The 15,970-nt window shown below is 38.7% G+C and overlaps 1 protein-coding gene and 1 pseudogene across 2 annotated transcripts in view; one reads left to right on the top strand and one right to left on the bottom strand.

Moving 5' to 3' along the window:
- Positions 1-6,512: 6,512 nt before the first annotated feature.
- KAT2B (lysine acetyltransferase 2B) overlaps positions 6,513-15,970 on the bottom strand; it is a 93,138-nt gene continuing 83,680 nt past the window's right edge. Inside the window, exons 14-18 of one of the 2 annotated variants that reach the window (XM_024565806.3) lie at positions 14,407-14,521; positions 12,549-12,585; positions 12,245-12,308; positions 12,062-12,146; positions 6,513-8,574 (exon numbers count right to left, since the gene is read on the bottom strand). In XM_024565806.3, the coding sequence (XP_024421574.2) occupies positions 8,381-8,574; positions 12,062-12,146; positions 12,245-12,308; positions 12,549-12,585; positions 14,407-14,521 (495 nt within the window). In that variant the 3' untranslated portion in view covers positions 6,513-8,380. Of the gene's footprint in view, positions 8,575-12,038; positions 12,147-12,244; positions 12,309-12,548; positions 12,586-14,406; positions 14,522-15,970 lie in introns of both variants that reach the window. The other variant, XM_053929699.2, reaches the window with a different exon arrangement.
- LOC112310008 (small nucleolar RNA U3) lies at positions 14,345-14,419 on the top strand (annotated as a pseudogene).

The raw sequence follows: 15,970 nt of genomic DNA, 5'->3' as shown, positions 1-15,970 counted from the left end.
TAAGACATTCTTTTGACAGATAATTTGCTTCCCCTTTTTAGTGACTATAAATTATTGCTGCAGTGAATGTTCTACATCCTTGTACACATGGGTTTCCATGGAGCTGATACCGAGAAGTGGAGTGGCTCTCTGAAGCGGCTGTGCCCATTCTCCTGATACAAGTAGAAACAGCACTCTCCTACGAGCAATTTAAGTTTGCGTTTCCCCACCACTATGCCGTGGGTTACTGAACATTAAAATTAGCCAAGCCAATGAGTGTGAAATAGTTTTAGTTACTTATAAGATTTTATTTTATTGAGTTAATTAGCTGTGAGAATTCACACATTTATTGGTCATTCTCATTCTTTCTATGAATTGCTTACACCTTCTGCCCACTTTTGTACTAGAACATATTTTTCTAATACAGATTCTTTATATATTCCAAATACTATTCCTTGTCTTTATTTACATGGGTTACCGCTGTCTTTCCTCAGTTTTTCTTTTTTTTTTTCTCCTGGCTTTAGATTCAAATAATAGCCTCATAAAATGTTTTCTGAAAAATACCTCTTTTCTGAGTTTGTTTAAGATATTACTTTTTCCTTAAATGTTCAACAGATTAGTGAAGCACTATGTGCCTTGAGTTTTCTTTGATAAAAAGTTTTCATTATTTAGTTTCTTCAGTTATATGGGGACATACAGATTTCATATTCTGCAGTCAACTTTGCTAATTTGTGTCACACAAGGTATTAGTTCATTTCACATAAGTTATCAGATGAGTTGGCATGATGTTGTTTAAAATATTCCCTTATCCTTTCACTATCCTGTGTGTAAGAGCTCTAGTTCCGTCCTGTCTTTCCTTCCTGATATTGGTAATTTGTGCTTTCTCCTTTTTCTTTATCAGCCCAGCTAGGAGTTCATCACTGGTTTAAAGAACTGGTTATTTCACCGATTTTTCTTTTTGTTCATCCATTTCCTGTTTCATTGATTTGTGCTCCCTCATATTCTTCCTTCTACTTTGGGTTTAATTTGCTGTTTTTCCACCTTCTTAAGGTCGGCTGAATTAAGACTTCTTTCATATTAATATGAGTATTTTAATGCTATAATTTTCTCCTTAAGCACTGTATTAGCTGCATTCCACAAATGTTTTCACTTTCATCTAGTTCAAGATATTTTCTAATTTCACCTGTGACTTTTCATGTTTTTCATCTTTTCATCTATGCTTCACTTCGGATAGGTTTTATTGCTGGAACTTCAAGTTTACTTATACTTTCTTCTGCTATGGCAAATCTTCTGTTGATCCCATCCAGTGAATTTTTCTTCTCTGGAAATTCCATTTGGTTCTCTTTATATACAGGGGTGGGAAAAAGTAGGTTTCCAGTTCTAACACAAATAAATACAATAATTAGTAAATACGACAATAAACTGTTTCATGTACTCTCAGTTGTAACCTACTTTTTTGCCCACTCCTGTGTATCTATTTTCTTCCTCATTGTACTAATTTTTTTTATATCTTTGAGCAAACTTATGTTTATAAAAGCTGTTTTAATGTCATTGTCTGCTAATTCCATTATCTCATATCTGGATCAGTTTTTATTGGTCAATTTTTCTTTTAGTTATGTATCTTTTTCCTACTTTGTATATTTATAATTTTTATTGAATATTGTACATTGGGAATTTGACATTTTTAGAAGCTGTATTTTGTTACACTCCTTTGAAGAGTTTTGAACTCTGTTGGGGAATTAAGTTACTTGGAGATCAGCTGGATCCTTTTTAGGCTTGGTTTTAGGCTTCTGGGGCAGGTCTAAAGTAGCTTTTACTCTAGGGCACCTTTAGCCCCGGTACTAAGATATGACATTATCTAAGGTCTCCACAGAATGTGCCACATGTTTAACAAGGTATGTCTACTGTGGCTGCTGGGTGGATAAATGATCCCCAGCCCTGTGCAAGCTGAGCGTTGTTTGGCTTACCCTTCCCCGTAACTCCTCTTTACCACACAGCTGTTCTTCCCCTAGCTTCATGAGGTGTCACCCTACACGTGTGCAGATTAGAATTCAGCTACGATGCAGGGACCCCCAAGCGGAATTCTGGAGCTCTTTCTCTGCATTGCTCCTTCTTCTCCAATACTCTGTTACTACTTCTAGCTTCCTCGAAACTTCATCCAGCTTCTCAGCTCAGTGGTACCACTGGACTGTTTGGATTCCCCCTTTTGTCACAATTCTGAGACTGCCATGGGAAGACATGTGGGGTGGGCATAGAGCTCACTCTATTTTCTGTCTCTCTAAGATCATAGCCCTGTAATACCTATCGTCCAATTTCTAAAAACAGTTTATTAATACACCAAGTCCAGTTTTCTCACTTGTTCACTTGCAGTGGGTGAGCAAGTCCCATTGCAGTTATACCTTCGTGGGAAGAGGTGGAAGTCAATAATTCATTCTGCTTGAGACTCACTGACTATACTCATGCCCTGGATTGATTGCAAAAGAATTCTTAGTTTGTTCAATAGTGCTTTTTCCCCATTCTCTCCTTACACAATTTCTAACAGTCATTGCAATCTGACTTAACTAATTTCAGCACCAACTGTGCCAGGCACTGTTCTAGGCATTTGGGATACCTTCATGAGCAAAACAAATATTCTGCCTTAATGGAATTCACATTGTTGTACAGCCCAACCTTTGTCTCTTACCTCCTTTTCCCTATTTCTTTACCTGCGTCCTTTGTTTCATAAGTTCTAAATTCCAGGTCACTCATTCTATCCTTGGCTGTATCATACATAGCCTATTTAACCCGTCACTTAATGTTTTGCTGTTTTTAACAATTATAAGCACTTACCTTCCTTCAATGTTGGTATGTTCTCACAGTAGGTGTCTAAACTTGCTGTTTGTTGTGTCTGCTGACTTTTGATTATAAATTGTTTGCTAACGTTTCCTAATTTTTATGAGCTCATCCTTCATGGGACAAAAATTTGATCATGCCTAACAGCCATTTCCTATTTCCCTTAAAATAAAATTCCATGTTCTCAATATGGCCTATTCAGGCCCTGTACCGTCTTGCACCACTCCTCGCTCTCTACCATGCCTCTCCTGTTGGATTCTCTGATTCTTGACTGCTTCAGGGATTTCTCAGCCTGTATTGTCACAGCCTGCCCTCTTCCACACTTTGCCTTAGTCAGTGCCCATTCATCTTTCAGCACAGATTAAAAGTCATGTCCTCCCGGAGGCTTTCCCTAAGCTCCCTCTTACCAGACTGTCCCTTCCTTTTTATGGTTTCAGCACCAAACCAACGCAAGCTCCAGAATTTCCCTACAGGCACGACCCTGTGACTGGGGTTTTGAGGTAATGGAAAGGAACACAGGAATGCTGAGAAAACTTCTTAAAGCTGCATTTGCTTTTGAACTTGGGTGTTGACAAAGCCATCCTTGGTACCAGGATGGCTAACTAAGCTCTACCTTCCGTTTGCAGCATTCTTGACCGTTGCAATCACTTATTCAATGTCTGACCTCCCCATGAAAATGTATGCAATTTGGACCACTTTTGACCTCCACGTACTCTTCGGTTTTGGTAGCTCGTACGGGCCTGCTAGAGAAGCCCAGGCTCCTTCAGGTTGTGCAGCCCCACAACACATCATCGACCTTCACCCAACCTCGCAGTACCGTCTCACCTCTGAATTCACAGGTGTTACCTTGTCACATGATTTACATTTCATTTCCAGTAATACATTTAAGTCTTTAAAAGTTGGCAACTCATATTTGTAAAATGTTAAAAAATATACAGGAGGGCCATGGCACAAAGCTACAACTGTCCAAGTGTGTTGCGGTGTCGAGCAGAGAAGCAGCGCTGGCACACCTGCTTGACAGTGGTCTGTGGAAAAAAGATTTGAATTAGAGCTTAATCACAAACTTATCATGAACCAAATGCGCACTTTCTTCAACTAAAGCAGCCCACAGCATCCGCACCCAAGGACCTTCTCACAGGCCTTTGGCTGTTCTGTTGTTGGGACAGCCTATTGCACATCTCTGTTCTTGGATATTTTAAAGCATAAATTAGATGTCCATCTGTTAACTGTAGAAAATGAGAGGTTAACAGAATGAAGAACAGAGGCCAATGAATTTTAGGAAGTTTCCAAGAACCAGATAAACCTGTATGCAGAAAGGGCCCATATGTGAGCTTGTGCATCATTTTGAAAAGGTCCTTAGCTTCCAACAAGTTCTCCAAGGGACTACTTTTAAAGAACTTTAAACCTAAACTAACAACCTTTGGTTTAGCTCCAAAAAATCACACACACATTACATATGTTGTTTCTCATATTCTTAAATTGCCACAGTTCAAGTATCAGACTTCCCAATAATAGGAGGGCGCAGGAAAGTTCACGTGTTTTCCTTGCTTTTCTCTGCTTTGTTGAAATTATTCGGCTTTTTAATAAACGTAAAGAAAATCTCCAGCTTTGTCATTGTTAAACAGCTTCCTTTTTCCACACACACACACAAAGATGTTCCCATGGAGAATGCAAAGCATAAATATCCGTAGCATACCGTAGAGGTCTTCTTACAACACAGGAGCTTTCTCACCTCCTCACCATCTTCTTCTTACTTTATTTAAGCTCTTCCTCCGAATATACCTGGAAACCTTCTTCTACTTACTTTTTCTCTTTAAGTTCACTTTTCATCTCTTTACCTAACTGTGGCATTGCTAACACTCCTTTTGCCCTGCCAACTTCCACCTTAGATTAACAGCACTGGTATCCAATACAGCACCCAAATGAGAAGGTAGATGGCCCATACCACCAAGAGCCTTAAGACTCACGTAGAGGCATTGATTCAATCTCTGCCACCACTTTCCCTGCCCCTAACCACCACCCTCTACACACTCACTTTTTTTCTGCCGGGAAAATAAAATGTTTAAATAGTCAAGAAATCTAAACATATGTTGTAAGCATCTTGAAAGAAAGAAAAAAAAAGCCAACTTAATTACTACATCTTGCAGTCATTTTGACTTTTGAAATTCCATAGTAGCTGCCCTCTTTTCTTTGGGTTTTTCACTTTGCTAAAAGGAGGATGCTAGTGAAGGGGCAGAGCAGAACAGCTCAGAGCAGTATGGAAAAGGCCCAGAGCTGCCCCAGTAACCATTCCTCACGCAGCCCTTAGGCTCCCTTAAATAAACACTGAGGGCTGGTTTGAAGAGTTATCAGCTTGAAAGGGATGACACATTACTAACCTCTCCATAGTGCCTCAGTCTGATACTATTCTTAGGTTCCAGAATTATAAATTTTATTTCCAAGTAATGTAAAACCTCAAAGTTTTGTTTTCACTATTTTTTTCTAATTAATAGTTTTTAATTGTGTTGCATAATAAATAATTAGAGGGGTTTTTTTTGCTATGAATATATGGGGGTGGGGTGACAGAAACTTACCTCCATTCGAGACATTTACTTTCCCATAGAAGGACATCCATCATCCGCTGGCTTCCCTCTGCCCCTGGCCATTCCTCTTCTGGGAGGGACTGACCTAACTGGTGAGCCAGAGTGAGAAACCAGACTGGATTGTTCTGATTTATGCTCACCTGTGCCTCTTCAGAGCTGGCTTGCCCTCAGACAGCACAATTGCTCTTGGCTGGGCATTGGGCTTAATGACCAAGGCCATGCCCTTGGAGGGGGACGTTGGCAGTGGTGCAGAGCTGCTGGCGATACTCTGCAGGAATGTGTACCCAGAAAATAAACTTTCACAGGATACCAAGCTGGACAGGGGCTTTGGCAAATCCAGTACAAAGCACTGTTTAAAACCAGCCCAAGACACTTAATCCAAACAGTATCATCATTCTTCATTAGAAATCTAGATGCCATTCAGGATGGTTTATTACACTTTAAAAAGTTGGGGCACTTTTCATTGTGAGCATTCTGAATATCTCTTACATTCTAGGGTTCACTATTAGCCCATTTTCTACAGATATATAAGCCATATTCTCCAATATCCATTTTGCCATTAATAAAGATATTTTGGCAATTGTATATGCCTTAGGCTCTTGACCTCTCAGTTCAGAATTCAGAAGGGAAGAGGGGTGCTCTTTGGTGGGTCCTCTCATACCCCAACAGGATATTATAATAATATTTCCTACAGTCAGATTTTTTAGTAACATTAGAAGCTCATATGGGAAACACCCAGAAATCCAGCTGTGTTTTTATCTCCCTGCTCATTCATCTATTTCACAGGTGCAAAGTAGAAAAACTGGGAAAAAATTTAATTTCTAAATCAACAGCCCTCTTTTAGCTGGATTTTTCCCCCTGTTTAATGAGTGACTGTGGACAAAATGCAGTGGAAAACTCAAGAGACACAGATAGAGTTAAGTGACTCTCCTCTTGAAAGTCTCTCACTGATGGGCTATAGATTTTTATGAAACTTCCCACAAATGCAACCGTTCTAAACATGGTAGACAAAATGCTTAAGAACTAAGAATTAAGGATCCAATCAATGGTCATCAATCAGATCGTACATGTTCCCTGTTAAAAATCAATCTGCTAGAAGAAGAAAACACACCACCAGACTTGAGAGGTTTTTAAAATATAATTTAAAACTATTTTGTACCAGTACAATATATTAATTTTACAAATGTAAAATTTCATCAGCTGTTAAAGCATTTGCAAAAACCACACATCCTACTTCAGCTTTATTGCACAATATCTATAAGAAAATATTAATTTTTAAATTAGAAAACATAAAAATGCTTTCAATATAGAAGAGACAATCTGATTTTAAAGACAATACTCTATAAGAACGTCTACCCAGAAAATAACAAACTTTCACAGGATACCAAGCTGGATAGATGCTTCGGCAGGTCCAGTACAAAGCACTGTTTAAAACCAGTCCAGGATACTTCATCCAAACTGTATCATCATTCTTCATTAGAAATCTAGATGCTACTCAAGGTGGTTTCTTATCCTTAAAAAAGTTGAGGCATTCTTCATTTTGAGCATTCTGAACATCTCTTACATATTAAAAACAACACTTCCAACTCCAAGTGTTTTCCTTAATGCAGATTATCTCTGGCAACTCTTTTTTAATGACTTTAAGTGATCGTCTTAATTCATTTATGCTGATAGAAAACATCATGTTAAATACACTTTTAAAACCTAGTTCTTTACAAAAATCAGTTTATAAATTTGTGTCACAAAAATTAGTGTCGAGACCATCAAGATGGCCTTCAATTGTTTTGTATTAGTTGGTCCTCCCAGAGCTGGGATGGCAGATGTTCCACTCATCTATGTAGTGTTAATCGGCAACTAAATCCAAGCACTGAACCGGAATCCCAAGACTGGTTAATCAGGTTCTATGATGGATTTTAGTGGGATATTACCCTGGGTCTACAAACCAATGTAGGTGTTGAAATACTGGCGGCAAATCTTGGTGGTCATTTAATTCAACTTGGACAATGAATACACACAATCTGAGGATGCAAAAGGAAAAATGTCCACGTGTATGTTATTGGTGGGTCGTTGTGTATCATAGAAAAGGAAAAAAATCTTATTTATGAGAACGAGTATTCACCATATTTGGTACACATATAGATTATACTTTTTCTATTAAAGCACATTGATTCAATTTCAAGTGTTTTCAAATGTATGCCTTTGTGGCCCAGGAAATTGCCTTTTGGAACTTATGGCCTGCATAAGCGAAGTCAAATATAATATTACACATTTGTGTAGAGAAAATAATTATTAAAATAGTGGTTATACACTCCCAAGTTTTTTTTTATAGGTAGACAGAATTATCAAAAACCTGATGCTTATAAAAAAGTTTGCATTATTTAGAATTTCCTCCTTAGGAATCAAGGCAGTTGCTTTTATGAAACTGCATTTTTCAGAACTGCTCAAAGCACCTCATCTAGATGAGTGTTTTTAAAATATATAGAGAGAAAGTCTGCAGAGAGACTTCAAACGTCACATATTTCACCTTTTACGGGCTTTTTAATCATGAATTCCTTCCTTAAAATCCTTCAGAAAAAAATAAAAATAAATTCTCACATTCCATTAGAAAAAATGGAAACATTCATGGTCTGAAATTTTCTGGATTCCCCCAAATCTTGGTACAATGTGCAATTTCCTCATATACAGGTTTTGAGGAACCCCCTGATCACCTATTATTGAATATTCACCTCATGGACATGCCATAGAAAATTTACACTGATAGTAGTAAATAGATTAAAATCTATGTCATAAAATAAAAATGTTCTAGGACTTAAATTTAAATACGTATCTGAAAAGCTAAGAGGAGGTTTCTGTTTGTTTTTCAAAAGTGCTAATTATTACATTTACAAGAATCTTCAACACATTATGTCCAATTCTTTGTAAAACTAACCACCTTGCTTTAGGCACACTGCTTGATGGGTTTCTAAGAAGCAGAGGGGAGGGGGGAATCACTTGTCAATTAATCCAGCTTCCTTAATTTTGCTGAAGAAGAATTTCTCCAGGATGTTGGCACATTTGTAGTATTCACTCTCAGGGGGGTTGTACTCTTTGCAATTGGTAAAGACTCGCTGTAAGTCTGCCATGAATAACTTCTTAGACACATAGTACCTATTCTTGAGGCGTTCACTCATGGTTTTCAGATCTGCACAGGAAAAAAAAACACATTAGCAACGGTAACTTCTTTTGAACGTTAGCTGACAAAAGTGAGATTGAAAAATCTATGTCATCAGTTTAATTACATTTTTACATCCCAGTGACTTTGTGTAAGAGAAATTCATATGATCAGGGAAAATAGTTCTTAAATCTTATGTTCTTGCTTGTATAAAATCACAGCATTTTAACACTGAAGGGGCCATTATTAATCATCTGGTCCAATCCCTTATTCAGCACAAGAAGTAGTAGATTAGCAGCGATAAATATGATGAATGAAGTACTGTTAGCTATTCGTTCAGATTTATACAGAAGAGGCTTTTATCTACACGGAGTAAATCAGGTGGGACACTTGTGTTGAATCATTTCATTACTTAAAACAATCAGACTGAGTTTCTTTAACCAAAGTCACCGCTGTTTTGTTGTTGTAGAGAACTAAGGTAGAGAAACTGATCATAAACACATCTGCAAGTACACCGGTGACCTGGGTAACATGGTTCAAATGGATGTCCTCTCGTGTTCCATAAATGACTTAAGAATGACAAACTTTACTTAATAATCTATTTTCTAAAGCAAATAAGCCTTCTGAGGCTATTGTAAAAAAGATAAGAACTTCCCAGTACATCTACGTGCTTTAAATTGTATTATTTTTACAAATGCACAGTGCTTCATCTGAATTTACAAGAATACAGTGGGGCTCCTGTAACGCTCAGTCTCAGGACTGATTTAAAGAATTCCCTGCAGATTAGAAGGTGCTAACATCTTCTACTTATTAACATTGTCTATGTATAGGTCACTAGCTATCTCTAAGTCTGGTTCTATAATTAAAAATTCCATTAACTGTAGATGGAAAGATAAGTCAAAATCACTAAAGAAATACTTCTGAATATCAATAAACCTAAATTCCCACTATATTATCAAATTTTCCAGAGGGAAAGAAATATAACCAAATACATTGGGATAATCATTTAATAAGACAAATAAATTGATGTACAACATCTCCAAACTGGAAGAAATTATTTTGCATCAAAATCCTAAATCTAACACAAAGAAGAATGGAAAATAATCCGCTTTTTCTTATTTCCTTTGACAAAAACCTGTCTCAGAATTAGGCCATCACAAATGTGAGTTTGACTTTCAATTTCCTTTCTTCTCTAACTGAAATAGTTTGGAAAGAGAGAAAAATTAAAAAGTGTTAAGACACAGAAAGGCTCAGCACATACCCCCCTAATGTCTCACCCAGGTGTGACTGAACAGATGAAGATGACTTCTTATTTAACAACGAAAGAGCAAGTGAACTGTGCCTCTCTAAGTAAAACTAGATGTTTATCTTTCTTCCACCTAAATACCTCACACTGAAGATATCCTGCCAAATATAATGTTTTAGAAGAGAGACTTAACCCAAAAACTAAAAGGGGAAGAAGACAACGAAGCTTAACAATAAAGTCTATCTAAAGCTTTTCAAATGTATTTTTTGGAAACAGGAGGGTAAGAAGAGATGGGGAGAACCTAAAACAGAACAGAAACAAAACAAGAATCATAGAAGTATTTGGGCCTTTCTGAAGAATTAAAACCAATTCTACACATTTCCTTTGTATTCTAAGTTAAAAAAGATGTTTATCAGTAATACCAAATCTGGAGACACCATTAAATTATTCTGTTTTCACTCTTCTGCCCGCCACCAACTTGTGAACTCTAGATAAATCGGAAATTCTGCCTGGCAACCCACGTGCAGTTAAGAAGACATGCTAGACTATTTGGGCGAGACTATTCTGACAACATTCCCTAAATAAAACAGATTAGACCTCATTCACATGGAAGAAAAGAGTTTTTTAAGGCACAGGGGAAAGAGAAGAAATGTGTTTGTAAAGAGCCAAGAAGGTAATGAGGACGAGTAAAATTATTGACTGGTCTTGTCCTTAAAAACATGGCCATCTTAGGGGACAAAACTACATATTTTGCCCAGCACCTAAAGGCATCCCCACAAAGTTATCACAGCGCCACTACAGAGCACCATTTGCTGGTTTAATTGACTTTGTCCAGAACACACCTCAGCCCACACTGGTCTCACTCAGTGTGGTCAATTTTCCCCTGCCAAGCATCACACACAAGTGGTAACCGACTGGAGAAGCTCACATCCTTCTCAGACCGGACCGAGGAGAAAACTTCCAGAAAGCAGGCTGTGAGCAGGCTATGACAGACAAGCCTGCTAGGCCTGCCTCTGCAGGTCTTCAAAGTGCACGTGCACGGCTGAAGGAAAATTATTCTCTCCAAGTGAGTGCAGCCTCCCATGTGGGCTTCACAAAAGAAGCTGACATGGTCCGAGAAGTGAGGATACAAAGGTCGGTTACGTTTTAAAATGTACATAAAGGGTTTTAACATATTTTTTATGCCATGGGAAATATTCATTCCCAAATCACCCTTCCATTCAGAACTCCAGACTCGGTCAACCCGCACTTTGGTTTTCATGTCCTCAAATACACAGAAGCAAGGCAGAGAGAGAGAAAAGGGAAAAAGAGCATATGGCTGTATGTCCACTTCAAGGAGTACAGACTACTGAAATCATTGCACAACTATATAAAATGTTCACGTGAAAATGAATGCCATAGAAAACATCTACAAGTAACCTCGCTATCCGGGAGCTAATAGATCCCTCTAATTCCTTCTTTCACACTTGAACCCTTTTTTGGCACCAGAAATGGATGACAGGGAGAAAAGGTACGCAAGTCACAGACTCATACAAGCTTTCTCCCCAAAATGATCACACAGCGGATTGAAAAAAAAATTTTTTTTCAGCTCATTGCACTAGGCCAGATTGGTTTAATTTGGGGATTCTTAATTTATTCAATTCATTCATTTTAGCATGGTGCAGGCACAGCAGCAAATTCTACTAAGTACCTATCTAGTGGCGTTTTTTTTGTTTGGTTGCTTTGGATGTGGGCCAAAGCTTAAAATAGGAGGATAAGGAGTGACATTAATAGTATCCATGGAGAGCATGAAAGATCAAGGCCTGCGTTAACTAGGATTTCTCCCTCTGAAAGTAGAGCACTCAAGCAGCTTCATCTAACTTCTTTTGTACTATCTTCAAAAATCCTTACACAGACTCATAACATATTAAGAGCACAACCTGATGCTTATGCATTTGCCACCCAACAAGTAGAGTATAAGCAAGGTTATGTCCAAACAGCCAGCGTTTCATATCTCGTGCTGCCTGCAGTCCCCACCTGGGCTTTCTGCACCTAGTGTTGGTGTGTGGGCTCCCAAGCAGTTGCAGAATGTGTCATAAACATAGGCACCCACCTCTCCTGTGTCATTCTGCTCTGACACCACTGCCCTCCCCAGATACATGGAATCTCATCGCCCGTCATACACACCCTACCCTACTACAGAAGAGTACAATTAACCTCAGTAACCATTTGTCGCCCACACCACTATCCAGAGAATTTTAAATCATACTTTCAAAATGTTAATGGCATTACCCATGGGGAACCTTATGACTTCATAATATCCCGGAGCTTCTGTTCTCTTCACAGGTTCCATGAAGGGCCAAGCGCTTTGATGGCTCTTGGGTAAAGAAAAAAGCAAGGTATCTAATATGGAAATTCTGTGTGGGAAATCATTTCAAAATATTTGCATGGGCTGAATGAAAAGAAAACCCCTACCTTCACCTGCTGGAGGATGCTCTTGAGCGTGCTGTAAAGCTGGTCAGAGTCTTTGGGCTCTTTACTTGAAAGGGAAAGAGTGAACAACACAGAACGATGATTAGTTTTTTATCCTCTTGCCAGTTGATTGCTATTCAGTTCACTTCTACAAAAACCTAAAACTGAATTCATTCCTGAATTTTTTATGAAAACTGACGCCCAACAAGTGTATTGGTGACTACAATCAGTTTGCCCATTTTGTCTAAGTTGCTGGGAGGGGAGGGGGGATCACTTCCATTAATATCCTCTCACCCATCACACTTACCTCTTCTCTTTTCCACTCTGTTTCCAGCCTGTCTCTCCTATATGTCAACACAATTAAAGACTGAGTGAGAAGTGGTTTTGGTCAAGAGAATAACAGTTAACACTTATTGAAAATGCAATAAATTACAGCCATGCCTCTGTAAGTCTATTCCTGAAAAGACTGAAATTACCTGAGTTAGTTACCTCCAAACACAGCTAACAGTACAAAACATTTCCAAGACTGACCACACTGCCCTATAGGTTAATGTTTTTAAAGGAACTCCAACCTTTCAAAGATAAGCACAAAAAGTAAAACTGTCCAGTACTGTAGGCACATGTATTATTTATGCTTTTGAAGATTTTATTTATATATTTTTAGAGGAGAAGGGAGGGAGAAAGAGAGGAAGAGAAACATCAATGTGTGGGTACCTCTCATGCAGCCCCCTGCTAGGGACCTGGCCTGCAACCCAGGCATGTGCCCTGACTGGGAATCAAACCGGTGACCCTTTGGTTCACAGGCCGGCACTCAATCTACTGAGCCACACCAGCCAGAGAAACACGTGTATTTTTTTAAAGTCATAGTCACTTTTTTTTTTTTTTTTTTTTTGCCCATCACCATGTGAAGAGTTAAGCTGCTATTTTAGGTTAGAATAAACTCTGTCCTAGTCTCTATTTTATTTGGCAAAGACCTTGCTTATAACGCAAGATGGTTTAGCGTAGCAGAAAGAAAACATACTCTGGAGTCCAGTAGACTTGGATTTGATTTCTTGCTTTCTCCTTAAAAGCTAATTTTTACCCCAGATAAGTTATTTAACCTTTTGCTCTCAGTTTACCAATCTATAGAACAGAATTCTAAAAACTAGGTGATGTTATCCCACAGAAGAATGCTTGGCACAAACTGGCCTTCAGTGATATGGTAGCTATTATGCCATTAATTGGGATAACATGGGGAAGTAAAATTTCTGGTCTGACAGTGAAAGCAAGATGTCCTACAGAGAAGATTTTCTAAAGAAAAAACATATATGAAACATATCATGAAAAAACAAATAATGTGCTGTTCTCTTCTGGAGAATTTCAGTTTGACTGATTTTGTTTTGCTTTATAAATCTTCAATATACCAGAAGATCCTGGACTTGAACCAAACGAAAGTGCCGATACTTGACAGCTTTTCATCTAGCAAAAGAGCTACTGTGTATGTTTCAACTCAACACAACTCACTGCTAACATACTCGCAGATAAGAACCCTCTGGAAAACTGTTGTGAAATAGGGAACTGGAAACAAATCATGTGATTTTCAACCATCCTTCCTACAAATTTGGAAAACTGATTGACCCCAGCACAGATCCATGCAGATTGTAACCATGACGGCAATGAGACACGGTGAGAACAGCAACGTGGTGGAGGAGTAAGAAACGGCCTGTTCCTCATTCTGACAGTTACTGGCCACGTGCCGCGTGAGGCTAGAGAACTTAGCCATTCTGAGACTGAATTTCCCTGCTCGTAGGAGCAGAGTCCCCTACTTGCAAGGACACACGTGGGTAGTGCCTAGCACTGTGCTACAAGCAGCAGGCTCTCAATCAATGATGGGTATTAATAGCTACAACAAGGGGTTATCTAAGCACTCCTTGGTTTGTTTACAAAGGGAAGTAGAGAAAGGATATCAAAGGAAAGCATTTGCTGGCTTCTTGAAAGACTAGAAATAACACAGATGGAGAAGGGCTACGCAAAAAGCTTTTTTAAAGTACTGCACTCTGGTAATCGTTTCAAACACAGCTAATGGCATTACCAAAAGATTTTGCTTTTAAATGAAGATCTATAAAGACTATACTTTCAGGGATCATTTCTGTAGTTTGTTACTAAAAGAAGATCTATGTACATACTGATTCCAGGAATGCTTTCTATCGGAATCTGTCGCACTCCATCTTTAAAACATGAAAGTCCAGGGTAGACTTTTCGAATCTGGGCTTGTTTTCGTTCTATCAGCTTTTTGATGATCTGTAAAGCACAGGAAGAAAACGTGTTCAGTGGTGGAAGTCTGCAGCTACAGCTTCAGTCAGCCAACCTAAGGAGCTGGTTCCCTAACAAAATACAGTCTTTAGGAACTGAAAAGGGAGAAAGGGGTGAATTCGATTTAACAGGTAAACGAGGAAAACATTCTATTACACCATGCCCATTTAGTGCATTCACACAACCATCTTTATGAGTCCTTGTCCCCGGCCAGCAGAAACGTCAATATTAAGAGAACATTCTACCCCAAGGGCCCACTGTCCTCTTTAGCGTTGAGCTAATTATTTTGCCCAGCTTGTCCCAGGAGCTCTGTCAGAGCTACAGGAAAAGCAGCAAAGATCTGCTACCCAGGTCAGCATCAGAACCTCTCACACCCCATGACGAGGAACCACTTCCTCCGGACTGAAGAGGCAGAAGAACAGGCCTCAGAGAGGCCCGAAAGCCTGGGAGGATGACCTTACCTCTCAAATTTTTCAAGGCCTGAGTGGCAACCTTTGCTTTTTGCATAAAAATAGCCAACTCCAAAGTGTTGTCTGTTAAGGCATCACAACCATGATGTGACAATTTTGAGAGGTATTTGTTTTATAAAATACTTCCTAATATATTGAGCTAAATATTTCCAATATAATTACAAAAAAAAAACCCAAAAAACAAAAAATCGCCAACCTGACATTAACCATATCATAACTGAATTTTAGAAAAGAAATAAATAAACCAGTAGCAGTCATTAACTGAACTCACAAGAGGAAACAAAAACGTCCCGTTCCTAACTGCTTGATTTCAGACTTAACACTGGTGAATGCTGCCACCTGAACTCATAAACCTAGCCGTCAAACAATGAACGTCATAAAATAATGGGGCTAGTAAAAGTATATTCCTGTTAACCTGGGTCAGTGCTACCCAACAGAGTATGATGCAAACCACTCGTGCAATTTAAAATATTTTGTAGCCACATTTAAAAAAAAAAGAATAGGTCAAATTGATTTTAACAACACTTTTTTATTTAAACCAATATATCTAAAATATTATCATTGCAGCATATAATCAATGAAGAAAATCACAACAGTTTGCATTCTTTTATTCACGCTAGGTCTTCGAAATCAGAGTGTATTTCCTCTCACAGCACATCTGAGTTTGGACTAGCCCCGTATCAAGTTCTCAGTGGCCACACGTGGCTAGTAGCTGCCACTTTGGACAGCACAGGTCTGGATGGATGCTCTCCCCTCATTTATTAAGAAGTATAAGTCTTTTTGAAAAAGACTCCCAATGGCAATCTCTTAAATGAATGCCTTCAGAAAATATAATTTCACATATACTTTGAAATGTATTTTCTCCGTACCAAGGGACTCTCCAACGTGATGACCTACAAGGTGGTCTCCACACCCTTCACGCAGCACCTCGAAGGTGGTGGGCTCCTGACGAGTGACTGGTAATGGG

The sequence above is a fragment of the Desmodus rotundus genome, chromosome 8 (genome assembly GCF_022682495.2).
Source record: "Desmodus rotundus isolate HL8 chromosome 8, HLdesRot8A.1, whole genome shotgun sequence".
Taxonomy (NCBI): domain Eukaryota; kingdom Metazoa; phylum Chordata; class Mammalia; order Chiroptera; family Phyllostomidae; genus Desmodus; species Desmodus rotundus.
The sequence above is the reverse complement of the archived record's forward strand: the minus strand, read 5'-3'. Positions and strand labels throughout refer to the sequence as shown.